This window comes from Pseudophryne corroboree, chromosome 9, assembly GCF_028390025.1.
Source record: "Pseudophryne corroboree isolate aPseCor3 chromosome 9, aPseCor3.hap2, whole genome shotgun sequence".
Lineage (NCBI taxonomy): Eukaryota > Metazoa > Chordata > Amphibia > Anura > Myobatrachidae > Pseudophryne > Pseudophryne corroboree.
Window position 1 is genome coordinate 327,003,637 of NC_086452.1, and position 25,268 is coordinate 327,028,904.

Consider the following 25,268-nt stretch of genomic DNA (forward strand, 5'->3'; position numbering starts at 1 on the left):
CCTCATTATCCTCCATATACCTGTCGACACAGCCGTACCGACACACAGCACACACACAGGGAATGCTCTGATAGAGGACAGGACCCCACAAAGCCCTTTGGGGAGACAGAGGGAGAGTATGCCAGCACACACCAGGGCGCTATATATCACAGGGATAGCACCTATAAAAAAGTGTTTTCCCTTATAGCTGCATATATATTGTATACTGCGCCTAAATTGTGCCACCCCCCCTCTCTTTTTAACCCTTTCTGTAGTGTATTAACTGCAGGGGAGAGCCAGGGAGCTTCCCTCCAACGGAGCTGTGAGGGAAAAATGGCGCCAGTGTGCTGAAGGAGATAGCTCCGCCCCTTTTTCGCAGACTTTTCTCCCGCATTTTTATGGAATCTGGCAGGGGTTAATATACATCCATATAGCCCTGGGGGTTATATGTGATGTATTTTTGCCAGCCAAGGTGTTTATATTGCTGCTCAGGGCGCCCCGCCCCCCCCCCCCCCCCCCCCAGCGCCCTCAGGAGAGCCTCCTAGATTGCACCCTGCTCGGTCGGGCACAAAAATCTAACTGAGGCTTGGAGGAGGGTCATAGGGGGAGGAGCCAGTGCACACCAGATAGTCCTAAAGCTTTCTTTAGATGTGCCCAGTCTCCTGCGGAGCCGCTATTCCCCATGGTCCTTACGGAGTTCCCAGCATCCACTAGGACGTCAGAGAAAAAGTAGGATTTTGGTACTTACCAGGTAAATCCTTTTCTTTGAATCCATAGGGGGCACTGGAGTACTCTTGGGATATGGACGGCGTAGCAGAAACAAAGGCACTGAATATTTAAATTTAGAACTCTCCACCCCTCCATATCCCAGAGTACCTCAGTGTACGACCTCAGTGTTTTTTACTGAGCGAACAAGACTATAGAGAGGTTGACAATGGAGAATTCCTATCACATAACGGACAACAACAAAGTTGACCCATAACGTTACTGTCAACTAAACAGTTGACACCATAACCGATAGACCTTTATAATTTGAACCAATCGGTGAAAATTTCTTACCATAAGCTCCTCTGAGCTTAATACAACCCTGGTAAAATGTGTTATCATAAGCTCCTTTGAGCTTAAAACAACCCAGGTAAAACAAACAACCCAGGTAAAACTGCTCTGGGTGGGCGTCCAGTGCCCCCTATGGATTCAAAGAAAAGGATTTACCTGGTAAGTACCAAAATCCTACTTTCTTTTTCATCCACTAGGGGTCACTGGAGTACTCTTGGGACGTACCAAAGCTTCCCTCGTGGGCGGGAGAGCTGTTTGACACCTGTAACAGTAGACGGCCAAAGCTAGATGCTGATGCCGCAACCGTTTCATAACGTGTAAACGCGCACAAACGTGCAACCGTTTTATAACGTGTAAACGCGCACAAACGTGTGCACTGAAGGCTATGTAGCCGCGTCGTAGACGCTGCACGACCAGCTGGTCATGACATTCCCACAGAACCTGTGGGATGAGCTATTACTGACGTAGGCGACTGTAACTTAGCCTTAAAGTAAGCCTGACTTGTAGTCATTTTTATCCAACTGGATAATGTTTGCTGAGAAACTGGCTAACTCCAGTTGGCAGCATCATATATAACAAACAACGTATACGTATTACGTACTGTAGACGTTCGGGACATATAGACGCGTAATGCGTGTACCACATTCATAATTCTAGAATGTGCTGTCAACACAGGAACCACTCTTGGTTTATTGCTGTGAAGAATAAGAAATCGGAATTGGTCCGAAGTTCTGCTTTGTTATGATAAAACTCAAATACGTTGGCTTGGAATACAAGGCACCCAAATATGAAAACAAAACCCCTTGCCGAAGCTACGGCTAGAAGAAAACGTTTTCCAATTGAGAAACTTAATACCCATTTGTTGTAAGGGTTCAAAAAAATATGAAAACTGTAAGAAATCTGAACCCAGCTTCAAGTCGCATGGCGCTGTAGGTGGGATAAATGGAGGCTGCACCTTGATGACACACCTTGTAAAAAAGGTGTGTACCTACGCAATAGATTCAAACGTCTGTGAAAATAAATTGACCACACAGATACCTGCACCCTCAGTGCAGATAAACGCAGTTCTCCATCCCACCCCGTCTGTAAATAACAGAATACGGGTAACGTGAAAGATGATGTCGGAAACTTCTGAGCCTCACACCCACCTATATAGGCACACCAAATTGTGTAATAATGAGCTGCCGTAAGCGGCTTCCTAGCTCATAACATGGTTGGTATACCAATACTGTAATGCCCTATGTATTTCCTTAAGAGGGTGGTCTGAACCCCCACCCCGTCAACCGCAGCCGCGGTACATATGTGAATAGGGGTCAACGAACGGTCCCTGTTGTAACAGGTTGGACGTATTATGAGGGCCCAAGATCGTGTGCAAGTATTCTTTGGAGCTTTGAGAAGCAAGCTCTCCGAAATCCATGAGATATCACTAGTATGACTGTGACGAACTGTCTTATGATCCGTTTTAGCAACGGAGAGATAGAAAGAGAGCAGAGGAAAATGGTGGAGGCAGATACACGAAGCTGTATGACCACACGAATGTGAGACCTCCACTGCCACTGCTCTTGTGATCTCTCGCTCTGTACACATACTGAGCGATTGTAATTGTGGCGAGATGCCATCATGTATACCTGAGGGTAACCCCACTTGTGGATTCACATATGAAACACCTGTGGATGAAATGCCCAGTTATATGGATAAAAATTCCGACGGTTGAGATCATCTGTCTAACAGATGTCCACTCCCGGAATGATCCCCGTAGACAACATCACCTAATGGTGTTCTGGGCAATTTGAGGATTCGAACTACCTGCCGCATTGCCATGCGGCTTCTCGGTCCTCCCTGGTTGTTGTGTATGCAACTCCCGTTGCGTTGTCTGACTGCACTTGGACAGACTGAAAGCGAAGCATATAGTGCATTGTAAATTGCACGGAGTTCCAGGACATTTATAGACAGCAATCTGTCGCGATCCGTTTTAGAACCCCTGTCGCTGATCTTTTTAACTACAACTCCTGAACCTCTGAGACTCTCGTCCAGAGTATATACACTCTCGCCCTGAAACCCGGCGAACTAAAGCGCTTTGAAAAAACATCATTGTTCCAGCGCTTTGAAAACACATCATTGTTCCTAATAGGCGAATACACCAATGTACCGCTAGTGTGCGTGGCTTTTGCACGAATTGTACTAGTTGGTATATTTGTTCTTGCTGGTGTAGTAGTTAAATCTCTTAGATTTACCGTATTTATAATCTTACCTAGGAACTGAAGTCGTTTAGACGGAATTAGATGCGATTGTTTTCGAACTTGACCTGCTACCGTGGTGTACATTAGTAGCGCAAGTAAGATGAACTTCTGTTGAGACAGTTCTTATGAGCAGATTGTCTAAATATGTAACGATTGTCACCGCTAGGGCTCTGAAATGAGCTATTGCCCCAACATCACCTTGGTGAATACCCGAGGCACTGACAAGAGGCCAAACGGTAGAACCTGAAATGGTTAATGGTTGTGGCGTATTGCAAAACGCAAGAACCTGTTATGCGGTGACCAACCCGGAATGGGTAAATACACATTGTGAAGATCAAGCATAATCATGCAATCTTGTGGCTTCAACTATGCAAGTACTAACTGCAGTAAATCCATTTCCAACTGTAGTAAGTGACTTGCTGATTGATACTGCGACGGAGCCCTTCGGCTTCGCTACCCCAAACAGAGGGGAATAAGTAACCCTGACTCTGTTGGTGTACCAGGTGTGGAAATAAAAACAGCTGAAACCAGCAGATGTAAATAGCCGATACATCCATGAGTGGATGTTTGGAAAACCCGGCAAATGTCACGTGTAACGGCGCGCTTCCACAATTGGAAATGCTAGATGACCTAAGAGGCCGTTAAGCCACTGGCTTGTTGACTTTAGCACCATGTCGTTACAAGTCGTGACTGTTTTTGTACCACAGCCTTGAAACAAAAACTGAAGTCTAAAGGGATTAAACGTCGGGTAATCTTTTGTCTGAATATCAAATTAGCATTAAACAAGTTCTAGGCTTGTTTTGGTGAAACTAGCGACGATGAAAAGCTAGAATCGTGTTAGCCGAAGCTTTACAGAAATACTCTGCAGCTTTTTATTAACAATGATCGTCATTGTTTACATACATAGAGCGTCTAGTGACCCAAATGTTTATAATGTTTGTCACAGACGAATTCACCAATGACGTATTGTCCCATTTAGAACGGGTAAATAGAGTTAACTGTTAGTCAGATATTGTAACTAATAACTCATTGAAAATCTGTTGTTTAGGAAAATCGACAGATTAGATGTTAGAGTCTACCTAATGTCTGTAAAATTTGAGACACTGACTCACTGTTATTAGCAATGTATGGTTGTCAAACCCCCGCACTATCTGACTGCTGGTTTAATGTACCCTTGTCAGTGGTAGGTACCGCTGTGAGGTTTGTATAATTGTCAGATTAAATTATAAGTATAAATTAATACCCTGGACTGAAAATCCTTTGTTAGAGCTTGCGGAGTAACTTTGGAGACTCCGATCTTACCGCTCGTGTGGAGAGGCGTTATGCTTAACATAGGATCTGGGACTGACCCTGCTTCCGGAGTGGAAACGTACAAACCAACAGAATTTGCGGTAGATTTATGTACCGACATTATAGTAAACCTTATATTTAGTCTGTGTTGTATGCTTATACAGACAGACACCACAATAGCCAAAGGACAGACTTAAAGTGCGTAATATATATATATATATACTTATGGATAAATATATTTATGGCTAAATACAGTTTACATGGCCTATGTGAAACCTGACCCAAATTTTTCCCACTAACACCCCTGCGCCTCCGGTGGCGAAGAGATGTAGTGTAGGAATGTTCTGGAATTATGGCAGCAACAGGAAACATGATTAAAAATGGCCCCCATGCCATGCTTACATTGTAACTCAGGAGAAATTACAATATCTGCTGCCCATGATAATCACAGTCTAATATACACTGATAATCACAGCACATGCAGGTTACAATAACATCACAGGCAGATGACCTTTAATATAAGCTCTGCCTTTAATATCTTCTGTTAATATTAATAACTTTTATACATAAATATATATATATAGGCTCAACAGCCTATTACATGCATCTGGCAGCTGCAGCCATGCAGTAATCTGCCAGGTCCCCCACTCCCTCCCCCTTCCCTGTACTCCCTGTAGCGCTGTGTCTCAGCGGGGAGCTGGGAATGCAGGGAGGTGAAGGACCATAACCCCGAGCAGCCGAAATCGGCTGGCCGGAGCGCGTTGCTAGTCAAGCTGCCCGGGTTTCTATGTGAGAGCCCCGCTGTCTGTGCGGCGGGTCTCCGTCCCTCCTTGTACTCTCTGCTGTTAGCGGTGAGCTGGGACGCTCACTGCAGGGAGCGATGACGGCGCCCTGTTGTACGGAGCGCTGTACGGAGCGGCTGTAACGGACCCCATAGCGAGAGCTGCGGCGGGCGGCGGCCTCTGAGAGCAGATCAGCGGAGGCCTGGCCGGAGGTCTTGTGCTGAAGACTGTGGCCGTGTGGGGAGGGCGCTGAGTGGGGAGACCAGCGGCGGAACGGGCGCCAAGTGGAGCGAGCAGCGGCGTGCGCTAAGCGCTACAATGTCCCCACACCTCGGGCGGCAGCGGGAGCTGACCTCCCCCTTCACTGTGAACGGCACACCACACAGCGGGGCGGCCGCCTGCGCTGACCGCCCCGTTTTCCCCAGCATACCTTATTCTAAGCTCAGAGCTTTCCGGGCGTAGCTGCGACGGGGCTTCTATCTGTAAGCTCCGTCCAGCTGCTTGATCCTCTTCATGGCTGTGACGGGGCTTCTTTCTGTAAGCTCCGTCCAGCTCTTTGATCACTTTTTTATGGCTGTGACGGGGCTTCTTTATGTAAGTTCCGTCCAGCTGTTGCAGGCCAGTGGGCCTGTGGCTGTGAGGGTGCTCTTTGTGAGGACCGACACGCCATGCGCTGTTGCAGCGGCACTATCCCGGACCCATGTTTTTCAATAAACTGGGAAGGGATGTATAGTAAAAATTGAAAATTAAAAAATAAAAATGAAAAATTAATAATCTTCCACAAAGTGTGGGAATCCCACAAGCCGTTGTTAGTGCTTTGAGCACGGAAAAAACACTGAGGTCGTACACTGAGGTACTCTGGGATATGGAGGGGTGGAGAGTTCTAAATTTAAATATTCAGTGCCTTTGTTTCTGCTACGCCGTCCATATCCCAAGAGTACTCCAGTGACCCCTAGTGGATGAAAAAGAAACACAATAACCTTAAGGTGGGTACACACTGATAGCTAGATCTGCCGATCAACTGATCGTCAGATATATCTATGGACGGATCGGGCAGTGGGCTGTGCATACACACTGCTCGATCCGTCGGGGACTGACGTCATGAACTGGGAGGGCGTGTACACACGCCCGCCCAGTTCAGCTGTCAATCACCGCCGGCTGCCGCAGCATGTGTACGGGCGGTCGTACACACACAGCGACGCGCCAATATATCGGTAGATATATTGGCCGTCGGCTGTGCTGCGGGGCCGACGCGAGTTCACAGACATATCGCCCGTAGACACTGGCCGATGGACCAGCAATATATAGGCCGTTCAAGAGAACGGACGATATATCGGCCAGTGTGTACCCACCTTTAGCTGCTGCTCTTTTTCATACTTTTCCTCCAATATTTCTTTAAGAATCTCTGAATTCTTATCATGTACACTCTGGCAAAGCTACTTCAATCCATCACATAGAATTACAAATTTATTCACAACGTCATCATGATTACGCAAAGAAAATACATAAGTAATTCACTCCAAATATTTTTAGTCTCAGGAGTTGAGCTAGCAGCGCAACATATATAAAAGGGTGCTAAGAAAAAATAAGTTGTTTTAAAAAATGAGTTTCAATCAGTGAGGATGTAAAACACACATGCGCACACACAGCTAAACCATATGAACTAAGAAGAATTTACAACACAATCAATTCCGCTTAAACAAAAAAACAAACGCACACTGTACAACAAAAGTCAGATTGTGCCTAATAAACTAAAACAAACTTTTTAGGGTGTATGCTGGGGATGCAGTCAGTTTACCTCCAATCAAAATCCCGACATTCAAAACCCCGGCACCAATTGACAGATGGTCAAAATGCCGACAAGGTCAAAATCCCGACATGGACAAAATGCCGACATTTAAAATACCAACATGTAAAATGCAGACAGGTCAAAATACCGACATGAGTTTTTCATGATTTTTTTCATTGAAAGCGACTTGTTCATACTTTACCATCCCAGTGGACCTGGAGGGGGAATATAATAGTGTGCCGAGCGCAGCGAGCCATGCGAGGGGACGCGGTACACTTTATATGGTGTCCATGTTGACTTATGTCACACACAAAAACAAAAATGCATGTCGGGATTTTGACCTGTCGGTATTTTAAATGTCGGTATTTTGTCCATGTCGGGATTTTGACCATCGGTCAATTGGTGTCGGGATTTTGAACATCGGGATTTTGATTGGAGGTATTTCATACCGATCCCGTATGCTGCATCTTGGGACACTTCACACAAAAAAAAAAAAAAAAAATTTAAGGACAAGTTAACATGTAACACTCCGATTGAGAAGTGTGAGATTCACTATGTAATGCTGCCCTCATGTGGCAAAGCTCTGATGCTGCACTCCATGAAATCCAGCCATCTGCTATTATGCCCTAAACAATGAGAAGACTCAGAATGGTTTTTGGAATACATAAATACCCTTTACTAAAGTGTACATTTTACTTCATCCATGCTATACTATTACAAGTGTGACACTATACACTCTTAATACCTGCAATACTCCGTTTCATCTCTCTTCGCTTCCTAAGCGCAAATTATACTCCCATAAATAAACAGACCTGAACAATTTAGTAGAAACCCTATTATATTCTAATATATAATATACAACAGTCTTTGAAATACAAGGCTATTAGAGATTAATCCTGGATAAAGGCATTTATACAGTAGAGGGCGCACAGTACAGATAGATTTGTTTTGTTTGTTGGTTTTTGCAGAGCTGAAAATATAAATAAAATGCAAAAATAAGTCCCAATGACCCAGCCATGACGCTACTTTCAGAGGGTGACATGGGACAGTCCTTCCAAGATCTACATTAATCGAAGTAAAGGCCCATACACACTTGACGATGCACACGTCGTTAACGACTTCCCTTGAACAGCTGAGCAGACGACATGAGCATACACACTACCAACGACATCGTTGAAGCATCCAAGCTGAACAGTTTATTAAAATAATGAGCTGGGAACAGGGCTGGTGAACAGTGGCTTGGTCGTTGGTTGTTGGTCGTTCACACCATACACATTCAACGACGTCTCTGGTCGGTAACGACCATAGTGGAAATTGAGCATACATGCTCCACAGATAAGCGAGGGTCGTTAACGTCCTGCGGGGCCGCGCATCGGTGGTCGTCGGATGCATACACACTTGACAATATAATGAGCAATGTCGTTGATGAGGGCTGAAGTGAACGACGTCGCTCATTTTATCGTCAAGTGTGTATGGGCCTTTAAGGTTTGTTACCCTACTATTTGTCTGCTCACAAATGTACAACATGGCTATGGTATATTACCGAGTGCCCAGGGGACAGCTTAGATTTTACAACTGATCAAATCTAAAATACAAAGTTGGCATTATATGACGAACTGTTAAGGCCCGTACACACGAGGCAACATAGTAAATGATATTGCTCATTTTTACCCTCCTGAGTGATATTGTTTACTATATTGCAGTGTGTATGCAGCTCAATTTGGACTCATCGTCCAATGCTGCATGGATGGCCCACCCGCAGCATGACATCACTGTGTGATATCGCAGTGTGTATGCCCACGTTGGGTGGCCCGGGCCGGGAGGGGAACACACCAGGTGATGTTACACATAGAGCACATCCCTTAAGGGGGTACTGATGGGGGAGATGTGTGCTGAGTGATCTTAACACAGACCGCTCAGCACACAATCGCTCAGCACAGCGCGATGTGCTGAGCGAGGGGACGGACGGATGGGGGGGCGCTCACTTCACACAGCATGTAAACTAGAAGAGGGAGGCTAGGTTTATCATGAGGTAATTAAATGGTATTTAGGGTACAAGGTGTGTAGAGAGCACATTTAGGAGGACATTCGCTAAGGTGAAAGAATCCTCTTCGTACCACCCCTCACAGGTTATACACCATTAAAATGTTACTGTCTACAGTGCAATTTCATTACACAATAGATTCAGTTCAAGATAGACTGAGTGCTGGTAAACTCGTACCATTTCATCTACACATATCCCTCTGGTGTGGCGTAAGCCTGGGCACATTCTATACTTGCCATGTAATGCCTTTAACCTATATCAGGTAAACTTTATATGGGGATGTGGATTTCTGATAAATACATTTAACTGATCCGTGGTCTAAAGGAAGTGTGAGGAGGACGCAGTCCTGGAAACAAAGCCTCCGAATCTGTTAACCTGTCTCTGCTTCCAAGCAAATACATTTTGACTATTTCTAAATATACATGGAAAAAAGAAAAGAAAAATCTACATAGTAATAGTATATGTATTTTATTTTACAGATATCTAGATTACAGCAATTTTCATGGTAAGCATAGGTGCATGCACAAGTGTGTGTGTGGGGGGGGGGGGGGGGGTATAGCCTTGAGTGCACAGGCACACCCTAATGTCTGACATCACCACACAGCAGATCGGATGCTGTGCCAATGTTAAAAGCTGCATCAGCCCTGGCAAGTACCGGCTGCATACCTCCCAACTGTCCCACTATTTCCCCTGGACAATACCAGAGGTGGTGCTGGTGGGGAAGGGGGAGAATACACACACGTGAGCACCTAAGGGCAGCCCAGCTACTCAGACTGCTAGGCATGCCCCTGTACAGTAATGTGAACAGGGGTCCCGATAGGCCCTGCACCTTTACCAAGGCTCCACCCCCTTGCATGTAGCGGGCCAATTACGCATAGTATGGCTGCCTTTCCCGGCTGACACATCGGGGACTGCACGGAACAGCCAATCAGGGTAAAAGCCACTTCTGTTCTGTGCTACAGAACCGAGCCACGGGTCCAGAAGTTGGGGCGCTGGAAAATGGCTCTGAGGTGCCCATCACCTGGATGAGGGGAATTCCAGGCCAGGTGTCAGCAGAAAGCGGTAGTGATCACTGGAAAATAGCACCTTTCTGGGTTCCAGGACTCACTACCACGAGCCCTTGCTGGAACTGGCAGCAGAGGCTGCTTCATCCCAGCCAGGCCATTGTCTGCTGTCACCAGGGTGTACGGAGTCATCCGGGGGCACGGTGGGTATCCCAGAATCTGACAATCCCACAGCCAAGACTAGTCACCTGTCATGCATGCATAGCTCAAGGGGGCGGGGAATAGATTGGCCTTCCTGGGATTCCCCACTGGTCTACTGTTATTGCTTCTAGGACCCAAGGTAATCACAGCTTTTACCTGCAGGTCAGGTAAAATCAGGTGGTGGCGTCAGGACTGTGGTAGTTACATGCATTAAAGTCTATAATTTATAGATAAAGCGTCTGCAGGCAGTGGGATGTGTAGCCCTCATGTCACAGTTTTAATGAAAGTGTACATGGGCAGACTAGATTGGCGAAGTGGTTCTTACCTGCCGCCAAATTCTATGTTTCTATTTTACGCAGCCACACACACTGTGGAAGCACCATCTCATCTCAGCCCAGCTCCCGACATGACAGTGCCCACAGCTGCACGGAGTGATTTCTAGCCTGCCCATGACGATCACTGGCCCCTGTATGGAGCAGGTTCTGTATGTGAAGGGAGAAGAGGGATATAAGGGGAAAGAGGAGCCATGAAGGATACTGTGCTGTAAGGATCTGTGAGGGGAGAGGGGTGCTGTACTGAGAGGGGAGGGGTGTTGTACTGAGAGGGGTTCTGGGGTGTGAGGGATGCTGCCTACAGTAGCTTGTATGTTTACAGTTGTAATACCGATCTAGTGAACATGCTTTAAGTAACAGGTTGTTAATCTTGTTCACATGCCAGCGCCTGCATTCTGAGATTGACAGTCAGTCCCACGTACCCATCCCATTCTGCACTCCATCCTCTTTTTCGCCCAATAGGTGGTGTTAGACATGCCCCTATGCTGGTGCACACACAAATAAAATGTGCTGCGCACACCTATGATGGTAAGGTGTTATTGGTTTACAAATGCTGGTGCAATTGTTGCATGATACAAAGTCCAGAAACATTTACTCCTAATACTTTGTTGTTCTGCTGCTGTTTTGATTAAACTTTTCCTGCGACAAGGAACAAAGTCACGCAGTTGGCTTACAGGAAGAAACAGACTATGGCATCTGCCAGCAACAGTCCCCTTTCTTTGCTGCCCAAATTATTTGCCCGCAAAGTACTCCTTTTCAAAACGTTTGAAGTCTGCATCAGAGAACACAGACTTCTCCTGTGCTCGCTTTTTCTTCTTCATTTGCCGGTCTCTTGCTTTACGCCCACGGTGGTGATTCAAGACCTGTAAGAAAATAAAAACGGGCTTAGCCTAGACATAAAATCTGCAGTGTAGCATCCTGCATGCATCTGTGCATACATTATGTGTCTAACGTACCGACAATCATACCTGCAATAGATAAGTGATGATGGGATGGTCATGCATAAAAATATTGTCCGCCCAACATTTCCCATTACTTCACAGGGAAGACCCGAGGAAATGTCTCCTCCCCAGGCGAGGAAAGCCGATATAGTGGCTTTACACCAAGCCTGCAAACCTGTGGCTCTCCAGCTGTTGTGAAACTGCAAGTCCCAACATGCCCAGCCACAGTTTTGCTATTAGAGAATGCTAAAAAAAACTGTGACAGGCATGCTGGGATGTGTAGTTTCACAACAGCTGGAGAGCAACAGGTTGACCAGGCCTGCTTTACACACTAAGATCTTACAGTGTGTAGCCACAATATCGGAGAGATTTCAGCTTGTAAAAAAAACAGACCTTTTTATCTGACAATGTATGCCCAGCATTAACATCCACATTACCAATAAGCCACCCATCTACACCCAATTACAAGATGGGGATGATTTTCTACACACGATTTCTGCAAATACTTATCTGTCTCTCCACCTGCATTTCTTAAATATAAATAAGCATCGCACTTAACAGAGGAAACAGTTTTCACTTGGCTCTCCCTATTTTAGTGTTTGGAACAGATTTCCCCAGACCCCTTAGTCACTGCAATTGACTAATTTCCAAACAGGAATTAAATCCTTTAAAAAAATGTATTTTTAAAACAGCACTTTGTTGCTAAATAAAATCTAACATGTTAAAAGCTTAGGAAGAGAAAAGAAAATATACCAAAATTAAACACAGCTGCAGCATGCTGCCACTTTGTGGTATGTCTGCCATAAATCCACGTTTACCCTATAAATACAGTTGTGCTTAAATGTCTGTGAATTTTCTTTATTTTTGCTTACATTTGGCCTAAAACTACCTCAGATTTTCACACAAGTCATAAAAGTAGATAAAGAAAATCACATCAAACAAATGAGAATTTTTATTTATTTTTTTAGATGTGCTCTTTTTTTTTTATTGAGGAAAATGTCGCACATCTGTGAGTGTCAAAAGTATGTGAACCTTTAGGCTTTGCAGAACATGGAGCTATCGAAATCTGATGTTCACAACACATTTGTGGAAGTGTATCATGCCACGAACAACAAAGGAGATTTCTGAGGACCTGAGGAGAAGAGTTTTTCATGCTCATCAGGCTGGAAAAGGTTACAAAACCCATCTCTAAAAAGTTTCGACTCCACCAATCAACAGTCAGACAGATTTTGTACAAAATGGAGTAAATTCCAGACCATTATTACGCTCCCCAGGTCTGGTTGACCAACAAAATCACGTCAAGAGCAAGGCATCTAATAATTTGGAAGGTCACAAAAGAGTCCAAGGTAATCTCTAAGCAACTGAAGGCCTTTTTCACATTAGCTAATGTTAATGTTCATAAGTCCACAATCAGGAGGACACTGAACAACAATGGTGTGCATGGCAGGATTGCAAGAAAAAAAGCTGTTGGTCTCTAAAAAGAACATTGTTGCCAGTCTGTAGTTTGCTAAAGATCACCTGGACAAGCCAGAAGGTTATTGGAACAATGTTTTGTGAACATACAAGTCCAAAATAGAGATTTTTGGCCTAAATGAGGAGAGTTATGTTTGGAGAAATGCGAACACTACATTCCAGCAAAAAAAACTCATACCATCTATGAAACAAGGCAGTGGGAGTATCATGGTTGGGCCTGTTTTTCTGCATCTGGCTCATGACGACTTGCCGTCATTGATTGGACAATGAATTTTAAATTATACCACAAAATTCTAAAGGAAAATGTCAGGACATCTGTCCATGAGCTGCATCTCAAGAGAATGTGGGTCATACAGCAAGACAACGACCCAAAGCACACAAGTCATTTGACCAAAGACCAGTTAAAGAAGAATACATTTACAGTTTTGGAATGGCCAAGTCAAAGTCCTGACCTTAATCTAACTGAAATGTTGTAGAAGGACCTGAAGCGAGCAGTTCATGGGAGGAAACCAACCAACATAACAGAGTTGAAGGTGTTTTGTACGGAGGAATGGGGTAAAATTCCTCCAAGCCGATGTTCAGGATTAATCAACAATTACCGGATACATTTAGATGCAATTATTGCTGCACAAGGGGGTCATACTAGATACTGAAAGTAAAGGTTCAGAAACTTCTGCCACTCACAGACACGGGACATTGGATAGTTTTCCTCAATAAAAAAAAAAATGAACATGTCTAATGTTTTTGTCTGATTCGATTCTCTATCTACTTTTAGTACTGGTGTTATTTCAGCATTAATATAGAAAACTCTGTAGGGTTCAAACACTTTCAAGCACCACTGTACCCCTGGCTATTGTAGCATGAAGTTGCATTAGTAAAACACTGTTCTGTTGTCAGCTGCAAATCACTCACCTTACTGACAACATCATTTTTTGTAGCAGTGCGGGAACCAAGCATGTACCGGAGGTTCTGCTCCAGATGGTCCTGCGCCGTGTGCTTCATATACTCCTCTACAACAAGAGAACGAATTATACTTTTCCTGTGCTAGATGTAAGTCAGGTATCAACTTACTTATTTAAACACGATCTTCAATTACCATAACATAATGTGTGAGCTCAAATATATTACATAATGAGATCATAAGGAAGTTCCTTCAAGATATAAAAATACATGTTAAACTCATTATTTGTTGTTTTACAAGGTTACATCAAGAACAGTATAGTACAGGGCATGGCCTGGAGTAAAGGGAGCGTTTGTCCGACTCTCCCGCTGCCATCCTTGTTATATCCTGTTATATATACTATTTTTTTTCGGTCACACTGCTGGATTTACTGGGGAACTGTTCCTGATTACTGGAGGCTCCGTGTGGGGACTTTTAAGTGGCGATTCCCTGCTTGTTTCATGACGCTCTCTGCGGCCGGTCCTTCATTCCTGGTGTTGGCGTCTCTACCTCCAGCTCCTGGGGATAGTCAGCAATTATATACTTACCCTGCAGTTCTCACCCTGCTAGCGGTTGTGTTTGGTGAAAGACCCTGGCTGCCTGTTCTCCTTCGGCCACCCGACTGTTGCTGCTGTGTTTGGGGTGTGGTGCTTGCAGCTTGGCGCCATCTTGCCTGATCACCGAGTCCTGTTCGGCCACTCAGAGGATCCATGCTCCTTTGGCGATACTCTGCTACTGGCTAGGGGCGCTCTCTGTAATTTACTCGCCTGCTTTCTGCAGTGACTGTGCCCATTGCGGCTGCTGGTAAGATTTGGTGGTGTGCCGGCTGCCGCCATTTGGACACCTGCTTCCGCCTTCCTTGTCTGACTTTGTCTAAAGATGGCTGTCCCTATGCACCAGCCTCTTCTGGCTATTCATGCCTCTACCGAATGACTCATTGCTAAATTTGATACTGTGGCAGCTGATATCTCCATCCTTTGGGTCCCTACTACCAGAGTCACTCCTGGACTCATTCGGTGTACAAGGAGTGCTTTCGCCTGTGTCTGTATTCCTGTCCACTGATGGATCCCTGGACTCCGACAATAACCTCCTGAAAGCGGATTCTATCTTTCTGTGGACTGTATTGCAGTCTTTCGTCTGCTCACCCATATATTTTAAGTGTTTTACGTGTCCGTGGCTAGCCGGGAGGTTTCGACATCTGGCTTTTAAGTACTTTATCTCCTTTTGTGTCTGGCCCTGGGTGACTGGGGATGTGACTATCATCGCGATCCTACATGTGCTGGAGGACTGGCTGGACTGATACTCAGTGTGTATTATATAATACCTATGGTGATTTTGTGATGGTGCCGTTTCATACTGTATATTGTGGATTTGATATATCCATATAAAAATCGGGAGAGCCGGGTATTTTCTGGCTATGGGCAATTAGTATTTAGTCCTTGCAACTTATTCTTTAATTTTTTGGCGTGGGGGGGGTGGGGGGTGGTATGGGAGAAGCTAGTTCGGGCTTACTTAGTGGAGGTAGTGTAGTAGGGGGAGGGGGGTTGGGTAGGCTATAGTATAGTTAGTGGGGGGGTTTGCTAGGTATCCAAGTATACTGTACCTAAGTTGGAGGTAGGTCATACAGGGTGGAGGCGTATGGGGTGGTTTGCTTTGGGTGTTATATTTTATTTTGTTTAGGTTGGTGTAGATTTTGGGCAGATAGAGGGATTGATAACTGATCCTAGGTCAGCTTTTGATAATCTTATATTTGATGCTTCTTTCTTTTTGAATGTGCAATCCATCTATCTGGGTTTGGCAAGGGTGGAGTAAAGTGTATTCCCTTTTCTCTGGAAGCAATTTATACTATATGTACTCCTTTCATATCTTTATACAGTGAACTTGAATGGCGCCTTCGGGTGATATAATACCTGTCAATGTGTGTTGCATATAATGTGATTATCCTATTGCATGTTCTATGGCATTTGTTTATAGGTGTCACCCTCCCGCATTGATCCTATCTCTTTTACTGTATATGGGCAATTTATATATCCCGACGTGTATAGTATGACTATTCTTTTGTATGTTCTATGACACTTGTGTATGGATGTTGATCCTCTGTTTATTGTACATGTGTACCTTATCTGTCCTGACATATTTGCTACTGTATGGGGTTTATTTTTTGTGGGTTTATATGTTCACCTTGCAATACTTAAAATAAAAATTATTGAATTAAAAAAAGAATAGTATAGTACAGTATTCCTAGCTTCATTCCTCTGGGCTTCTAACAGTGCATACTTCACAGATATCCTCAGCATCACAAGCACTGTGGATCTTCTAAAATGTGACAACCAGTAATGTGGTCATCTGTGCACCTATTAGGAGATCTGGAAATCAAGCCCTGTTAGAAGTCCCTGAGGACTGGAGTGGGGAAACAATCACTATAGTACATTATATAAACATCCATTGTAAAAGTAGTGACAGAAAAAGTAATGTTGATATGATGATCTATTCCATATCCAGACACAGGGTGAGATGCATTATAGTGGCACGGAAGGTACCGCTAACGCACTTCCTGCTACACCTCATAACTGTGGAGAAGCAGGAAGCTACACCGACAAGTTGTATTGACATCTTGTCTGCCGAAGTGAGGGAGTGAAAACTCCTCCCTCCGGGTATCGCTGACAGTGCCCCACATCGCATCAGCCTAGTGCTGATGCAAGGACTCTCCCCGCGGGCCAGAGCCGCTACTATTGCGAGATCTCTTGAGCAGCCCAGAGCCTGAAGCCACGACAACCAATGCTCTACCTGGCTGTGGTGCATGGGCAACACCACCTGCAGCTGTCGAAATGGATAGCTGCAGGTGTCGGAATGGTCAGTGCCACTGACAGATCATACATTGCCCCCGCACATCGGCGTGCTATCTTGTAGACAGCAGCACCAATAATTTATGCGCCACTGTCATATACCGCACATCGGCACAATCATACATGGAGAGAAGCAGTATCAGCGCATATAACACGTTCCCCCATAATGACTAATTTTATATCTACCCTACTGCCTGTATAACAATCCATACTGAAAGTCTATACTAAAGTACAGTATATATCTAATCCCTAACAGGATTTTGTGCAAATCAGAGTACTGTGATGCCCCATATGTTACTCGCAAGGACAAAAATAAGAATTTACTTACCGATAATTCTATTTCTCATAGTCCGTAGTGGATGCTGGGACTCCGTCAGGACCATGGGGAATAGCGGGCTCCGCAGGAGACAGGGCACATCTAAATAAAGCTTTTAGGATCACATGGTGCGTACTGGCTCCTCCCCCTATGACCCTCCTCCAAGCCTCAGTTAGGTACTGTGCCCGGACGAGCGTACACAATAAGGAAGGATCTTGAATCCCGGGTAAGACTCATACCAGCCACACCAATCACACCGTACAACTTGTGATCTGAACCCAGTTAACAGTATGATAACAAAAAACGAAGTAGCCTCTGAAAAGATGGCTCACAACAATAGTAATAACCCGATCTTTGTAACAATAACTATGTACAAGTATTGCAGACAATCCGCACTTGGGATGGGCGCCCAGCAACCACTACGGACTATGAGAAATAGAATTATCGGTAAGTAAATTCTTATTTTCTCTAACGTCCTAGTGGATGCTGGGACTCCGTCAGGACCATGGGGATTATACCAAAGCTCCCAAACGGGCGGGAGAGTGCGGATGACTCTGCAGCACCGAATGAGAGAACTCCAGGTCCTCCTTAGCCAGAGTATCAAATTTGTAAAATTTTACAAACGTGTTCTCCCCTGACCACGTAGCTGCTCGGCAAAGTTGTAATGCCGAGACCCCTCGGGCAGCCGCCCAAGATGAGCCCACTTTCCTTGTGGAGTGGGCCTTTACAGATTTAGGCTGTGGCAGGCCTGCCACAGAATGTGCAAGTTGGATTGTGCTACAGATCCAACGTGCAATCGTCTGTTTAGACGCAGGAGCACCCATCTTGTTGGGTGCATACAATATAAACAACGAGTCAGATTTTCTGACTCCAGCTGTCCTTGAAATATATATTTTTAATGCTCTGACAACGTCCAGTAACTTGGAGTCCTCCAAGTCGCTAGTAGCCGCAGGCACCACAATAGGCTGGTTCAAGTGAAAAGCCGAAACCACCTTAGGGAGAAAATGAGGACGTGTCCGCAGTTCTGCCCTGTCCGAATGGAAAATCAGATATGGGCTTTTGTATGATAAAGCCGCCAACTCTGAAACTCTCCTGGCTGAAGCCAGGGCCAATAGCATGGTTACCTTCCATGTAAGGTATTTTAAATCTACCGATTTTAGAGGCTCAAACCAATGAGATTTGAGAAAATTCAAAACTACGTTCAAATCCCACGGTGCCACTGGAGGCACTATTGGGGGTTGTATATGTAGTACACCTTTGACAAAAGTTTGTACTTCAGGCACTGATGCCAATTCCTTCTGGAAGAAGATTGATAAGGCCGAAATTTGAACTTTAATGGACCCCAATTTTAGGCCCATAGACAATCCTGCTTGCAGGAAATGTAAGAATCGACCCAATTTAAATTCTTCCGTTGGAGCCTTCTTGGCCTCACACCACGCAACATATTTTCGCCAAATGCGGTGATAATGTTGTACAGTCACTTCCTTTCTAGCCTTAATCAAGGTAGGAATAACTTCCTCTGGAATGCCCTTTTCTTTTAGAATCCGGCGTTCAACCGCCATGCCGTCAAACGCAGACGCGGTAAGTCTTGGAACATACAAGGTCCCTGCTGAAGCAGATCCCTTCTTAGAGGTAGAGGCCATGGATCCTCCGTGAGCATCTCTTGAAGTTCCGGATACCAAGTTCTTCTTGGCCAGTCCGGAGCCACCAGTATTGTTCTTACTCCTCTTTTCCGTATAATTCTCAGTACCTTTGGTATGAGAGGCAGAGGAGGGAACACATACACTGACTGGTACACCCACGGTGTTACCAGAGCGTCCACAGCTATTGCCTGAGGGTCTCTTGACCTGGCGCAATATCTGTCCAATTTTTTGTTGAGGCGAGACGCCATCATGTCCACCTTTGGTCTTTCCCAACGGTTCACAATCATGTGGAAGACTTCTGGATGAAGTCCCCACTCTCCCGGGTGAAGGTCGTGTCTGCTGAGGAAGTCTGCTTCCCAGTTGTCCACTCCCGGGATGAACACTGCTGACAGTGCTATGACATGATTCTCCGCCCAGCGCAGAATCCTTGCAGCTTCTGTCATTGCTCTTCTGCTTCTCGTGCCGCCTTGTCGGTTTACGTGGGCGACTGCCGTGATGTTGTCCGACTGGATCAACACCGGCTGACCCTGAAGCAGCGATTTTGCCAGGCTTAGAGCATTGTAGATCGCTCTTAGCTCCAGTATATTTATGTGAAGGGACGTCTCCAGGTTTGACCACACGCCCTGGAAGTTTCTTCCCTGTGTGACTGCTCCCCAGCCTCGTAGGCTGGCATCCGTAGTCACCAGGACCCAGTCCTGTATGCCGAATCTGCGGCCCTCTAACAGATGGGCACTCTGCAACCACCACAGGAGAGACAACCTTGTTCTTGGTGACAGTGTTATCCGCTGATGCATGTGCAGATGCGATCCGGACCATTTGTCCAGCAGATCCCACTGAAATGTCCGTGCATGGAATCTGCCGAATGGAATCGCTTCGTAAGAAGCCACCATCTTTCCCAGGACTCTTGTGCATTGATGTACTGACACAGTTCCTGGTTTTAGGAGGTTCCTGACAAGTTCGGATAACTCCCTTGCTTTCTCCTCCGGGAGAAACACCTTTTTCTGAACCGTGTCCAGAATCATTCCCAGGAACAGCAGACGAGTTGTCGGGGTCAATTGAGATTTTGGAAGATTCAGAATCCACCCGTGTTGCTGAAGCACTACCTGGGATAGTGCTACACCGACTTCCAACTGTTCTCTGGACTTCGCCCTTATCAGGAGATCGTCCAAGTAAGGGATAATTAATACGCCTTTTCTCTATCGTCCTAGTGGATGCTGGGGTTCCTTAAAGGACCATGGGGAATAGCGGCTCCGCAGGAGACAGGGCACAAAAAGTAAAGCTTTAGGATCAGGTGGTGTGCACTGGCTCCTCCCCCTATGACCCTCCTCCAAGCCAGTTAGATTTTGTGCCCGGCCGAGAAGGGTGCAATCTAGGTGGCTCTCCTAAAGAGCTGCTTAGGAAAGTTTAGCTTAGGTTTTTTATTTTACAGTGAGTCCTGCTGGCAACAGGATCACTGCAACGAGGGACTTAGGGGAGAAGAAGTGAACTCACCTGCGTGCAGGATGGATTGGCTTCTTGGCTACTGGACATCAGCTCCAGAGGGACGATCACAGGTACAGACTGAGGAGTCTTCCGCCGGCCCCCTTGCAGATGCTGAAGTAAGAGGTGGTCCAGAATCGGCGGCAGAAGACTCCTCAGTCTTCTAAAGGTAGCGCACAGCACTGCAGCTGTGCGCCATTTTCCTCTCAGCACACTTCACACGGCAGTCACTGAGGGTGCAGGGCGCTGGGAGGGGGGCGCCCTGGGAGGCAAATGAATACCTATTTTGGCTAAAAATACCTCACATATAGCCTCCGGAGGCTATATGGAGATATTTAACCCCTGCCAGAATCCGTTAAGAGCGGGAGACGAGGCCGCCCGAAAAAGGGGCGGGGCCTATCTCCTCAGCACACAGCGCCATTTTCCCTCACAGAAAGGCTGGAGGGAAGGCTCCCAGGCTCTCCCCTGCACTGCACTACAGAAACAGGGTTAAAACAGAGAGGGGGGGCACTAATTTGGCGATATGCTTATATATATATTAAGATGCTATAAGGGAAAACACTTATATAAGGTTGTCCCTATATAATTATAGCGTTTTTGGTGTGTGCTGGCAAACTCTCCCTCTGTCTCTCCAAAGGGCTAGTGGGTCCTGTCCTCTATCAGAGCATTCCGTGTGTGTGTGCTGTGTGTCGGTACGTGTGTGTCGACAGGTAGGAGGACGATGTTGGTGAGGAGGCGGAGCAATTGCCTGTAATGGTGATGTCACTCTCTAGGGAGTCGACACCGGAATGGATGGCTTATTTAGGAAATTACGTGATAATGTCAACACGCTGCAAGGTCGGTTGACGACATGAGACGGCCGACAAACAATTAGTACGGTCCAGACGTCTCAAAAACACCGTCAAGGGTTTTTAAAACGCCCGTTTACTTTAGTCGGTCGACACAGACACAGACAGGGACACTGAATCCAGTGTCGACGGTGAATAAACAAACGTATTCCTTATTAGGGCCACACGTTAAAGGCAATGAAGGAGGTGTTACGTATTTCTGATACTACAAGTACCACAAAAGAGGGTATTATGTGGGATGTGAAAAAACTACCATAGTTTTTCCTGAATCAGATAAATTAAATAAAGTGTGTGATGATGCGTGGGTTCCCCCCGATAGAAAATTATGGGCGGTATACCCTTTCCCGCCAGAAGTTAGGGCGCGTTGGGAAACACCCCTTAAGGTGGATAAGGCGCTCACACGCTTATCAAAACAAGTGGCGGTACCGTCTATAGATAGGGCCGTCCTCAAGGACCAGCTGACAAGGCTGGAAAATATAATAAAAAGTATATACACACATACTGGTGTTATACTGCGGCCAGCGATCGCCTCAGCCTGGATGTGCAGAGCTAGGGTGGCTTGGTCGGATTCCCTGACTAAAAATATTGATACCCTTGACAGGGACAGTATTTTATTGACTATAGAGCATTTCTATATATGCGAGATGCACAGAGGGATATTTGCACTCTGGCATCATGAATAAACGCGATGTCCATAACTGCCAGAAGATGTTATGGACACGACAGTGGTCAGGTGATGCAGATTCCAAACGGCACAGTATGGCCGTATAAAGGAAGAGGACTTGTTTGGGGTCGGTCCATCGGACCTGGTGGTCACGGCAACTGCTGGAAAATCCACCGTTTTTTACCCTAAGTCACATCTCTGCAGAAAAAGACACCGTCTTTTCAGCCTCAGTCCTCTCGTCCCTATAAGATCATATCTGCCCAGGGATAGAGGAAAGGGAAGAAGACTGCAACAGGCAGCCTATTCCCAGGAACAGAAGCGTTCCACCGCGTCTGACAAGTTCTCAGCATGGCGCTGAGACCGTACAGGACCCCTGGATCCTACATGTAGTATCCCGGGGGTACAGATGGGAATGTCGAGACGTTTCCCCTTCGCAGGCTCCTGAAGTCTGCTTTACCAAGTCTCCCTCCGACAAGGAGGTAGTATGGGAAAAAATTCACAAGCTGTGTTCCCAGCAGGTGACAATTAAATTACCCCTCCTACTACAGAAAAGGGGTATTATTCCACACTATATTGTGGTACTGAAGCCAGAAGGCTAGGTGAGACTTATTCTAAAAAAATTTTTTTTTGAACACTTACAAAGGTTCACATTAAGATGAAGTCACTCAGAGCAGTGATAACGAACCAGGAAGAAGGGGACTATATAGTGTCCCGGGACATCAGGGATGCTTACCTCTATGTCCCAAATTTGCCCTTCTCACTAAGGGTACCTCAGGTTCGTGGTGCAGAACTGTCACTATCAGTTTCAGACGCTGCCGTTTGGATTGTCCACGGCACCCCGGGGTCTTTACCAAGGTAATGGCCGAATTGATGATTCTTCTTCGAAGAAAAGGCGTCTTAATTATCCCTTACTTGGACGATCTCCTGATAGGGGCATAGTCCAGGGAACAGTTGGAGGTCGGAGTAGCACTATCTCGGATACTGCTACAATCAGCACGGGTGGATTCTAAATATTCCAAAATCGCAGCTGATCCCGACGACACGTCTGCTGTGCCTAGGGATGATTCTGGACACAGTCCAGAAAAAGGTGTTTCTCCCGGAAGAGAAAGCCAGGGAGTTATCCGAGCAAGTCAGGAACCTCCTAAAAACAGTGCATCATTGCACAAGGGTCCTGGTAAAAATGGTGGCTTCCTACGAAGCAATTCCATTCGGCAGATTTCACGTAAGAACTTTTCAGTGGGATCTGCTGGACAAATGGTCCGGATCGCATCTTCAGATGCATCAGCGGATAACCCAATATCCAAGGACAAGGGTGTCTCTCCTGTGGTGGTTATAGAGTGCTCATCTTCTAGAGGGCCGCAGATTCGGCATTCAGGATTGGATGCTGGTAACCACGGAGCCCAGCCTGAGAGGCTGGGGAGCAGTCACACAAGGGAAAAATTTCCAGGGAGTGTGATCAAGTATGGAGACTTTTCTCCACATAAATATACTGGAGCTAAGGGTAAATTTATAATGCTCTAAGCTTAGCAAGACCTCTGCTTCAAGGTCAGCCGGTATTGATCCAGTGGGAAAAACATCACGGCAGTCGCCCACGTAAACAGACAGGGCGACACAAGAAGCAGGAGGGCAATGGCAGAAACTGCAAGGACTTTTCGCTGGGCGGAAAATCATGTGATAACACTGTCAGCAGTTTTTCATCCCGGGAATGGAAACTGGGAAGCAGACTTCCTCAGCACGACCTCCACCCGGGAGAGTGGAAACTTCATTGAGAAGTTTTTTCCACATGATTGTAAACCGTTGGGAAATACCAAAGGTGGACATGATGGCGTCCCGTCTGAACAAAAAACGGGACAGGTATTGCGCCAGGTCAAGGGACCCTCAGGCAATAGATGTGGACGTTCTGGTAACACCGTGGGTGTACCAGTCGGTGTATGTGTTCCCTCCTCTGCTTCTCATACCTAAGGTGCTGAGAATTATAAGACGTAGAGGAGTAAGAACTATACTCATGGCTCCGGATTGGCCAAGAAGGACTTGGTACCCGGAACTTCAAGAGATGCTTACAGAGGTCTTATGGCCTCTGCCGCTAAGAAGGGACTTGCTTCAGCAAGTACCATGTCTGTTCCAAGACTTACCGCAGCTGCGTTTGTCGGCATGGCGATGGAAAGCCGGATCCTAAGGGAAAAAAGGCATTCCGGAAGAGGTCATTCCTACCCTGGTCAAAGCCAGAAAGGAGGTGACCGCACAACATTATCACCACGTGTGGCGAAAATTTGTTGCGTGGTGTGAGGCCAGGAAGGCCCCACAAAGAAATTTCAACTCGGTCGTTTCCTGCATTTCCTGCAAACAGGAGTGTCTATGGGCCTCAAATTGGGGTCCATTAAGGTTCAAATTCGGCCCTGTAAATTTTCTTCCAGAAAGAATTGGCTTCAGTTCCTGAAGTCCAGAAGTTTGTCAAGGGAGTATTGCATATACAAACCCCTTTTTTGTGCCTCCAGTGGCACTGTGGGATCTCAACGTAGTTCTGGGATTTCTCAAATCACATTGGTTTAAAACCAGTCAAATATGTGGATTTGCAGCATCTCACATAAAAAGTGACCATGCTCTTGGCCCTGGCCTGGACCAGGCGAGTGTCAAATTGGTGGTTTTTTCTCAAAAAAGCCCATATCTGTTTGTCCATTCGGACAGGGCAGAGCTGCGGACTCGTCCCCAGTTCTCTCCCTAAGGTGGTGTCAGTGTTTCACCTGAACCAGCTTATTGTGGTGCCTTGCACCTACTAGGGACTTGGAGGACTCCAAGTTGCTAGAAGTTGTCAGGGCCCTGAAAATATATTCCAGGACAGCTGGAGTCAGAAAATCTGACTCGCTGTTTATACTGTATGCACCCAACAAGTTGGGTGCGCCTGCTTCTAAGCAGTCGATTGCTCGTTGGATTTGTAACACAATTCAACTTGCACATTCTGAGGCAGGCCTGCCACAGTCTAAATCGGTTAAGGCCCATTCCACAAGGAAGGTGGGCTCATCTTGGGCGGCTGCCCGAGAGGTCTCGGCATTACAACTCTGCCGAGCAGCTACGTGGTCAGGGGAGAACACGTTTGTAAAATTCTACAAATTTGATATCCTGGCAAAAGAGGACCTGGAGTTCTCTCATTCGGTGCTGCAGAGTCATCCGCACTCTCCCGCCCGTTTGGGAGCTTTGGTATAATCCCCATGGTCCTTTCAGGAACCCCAGCATCCACTAGGACGATAGAGAAAATAAGAATTTACTTACCGATAATTCTATTTCTCGGAGTCCGTAGTGGATGCTGGGCGCCCATCCCAAGTGCGGATTATCTGCAATACTTGTACATAGTTACAAAAATCGGGTTATTATTGTTGTGAGCCATCTTTTCAGAGGCTCCGCTG

General features: G+C 46.0%; 1 protein-coding gene across 2 annotated transcripts in view; it reads right to left on the minus strand.

Moving 5' to 3' along the window:
• Positions 1 to 9,632: 9,632 nt before the first annotated feature.
• The window catches only part of RPS19BP1 (ribosomal protein S19 binding protein 1), a 36,480-nt gene continuing 20,844 nt past the window's right edge, over positions 9,633 to 25,268 (minus strand). For both annotated transcript variants that reach the window (XM_063940515.1, XM_063940514.1), the window contains exons 3-4: positions 14,044 to 14,141; positions 9,633 to 11,580 (exon numbers count right to left, since the gene is read on the minus strand). In XM_063940515.1, the coding sequence (XP_063796585.1) occupies positions 11,449 to 11,580; positions 14,044 to 14,141 (230 nt within the window). In that variant the 3' untranslated portion in view covers positions 9,633 to 11,448. The remainder of the gene's footprint in view (positions 11,581 to 14,043; positions 14,142 to 25,268) is intronic.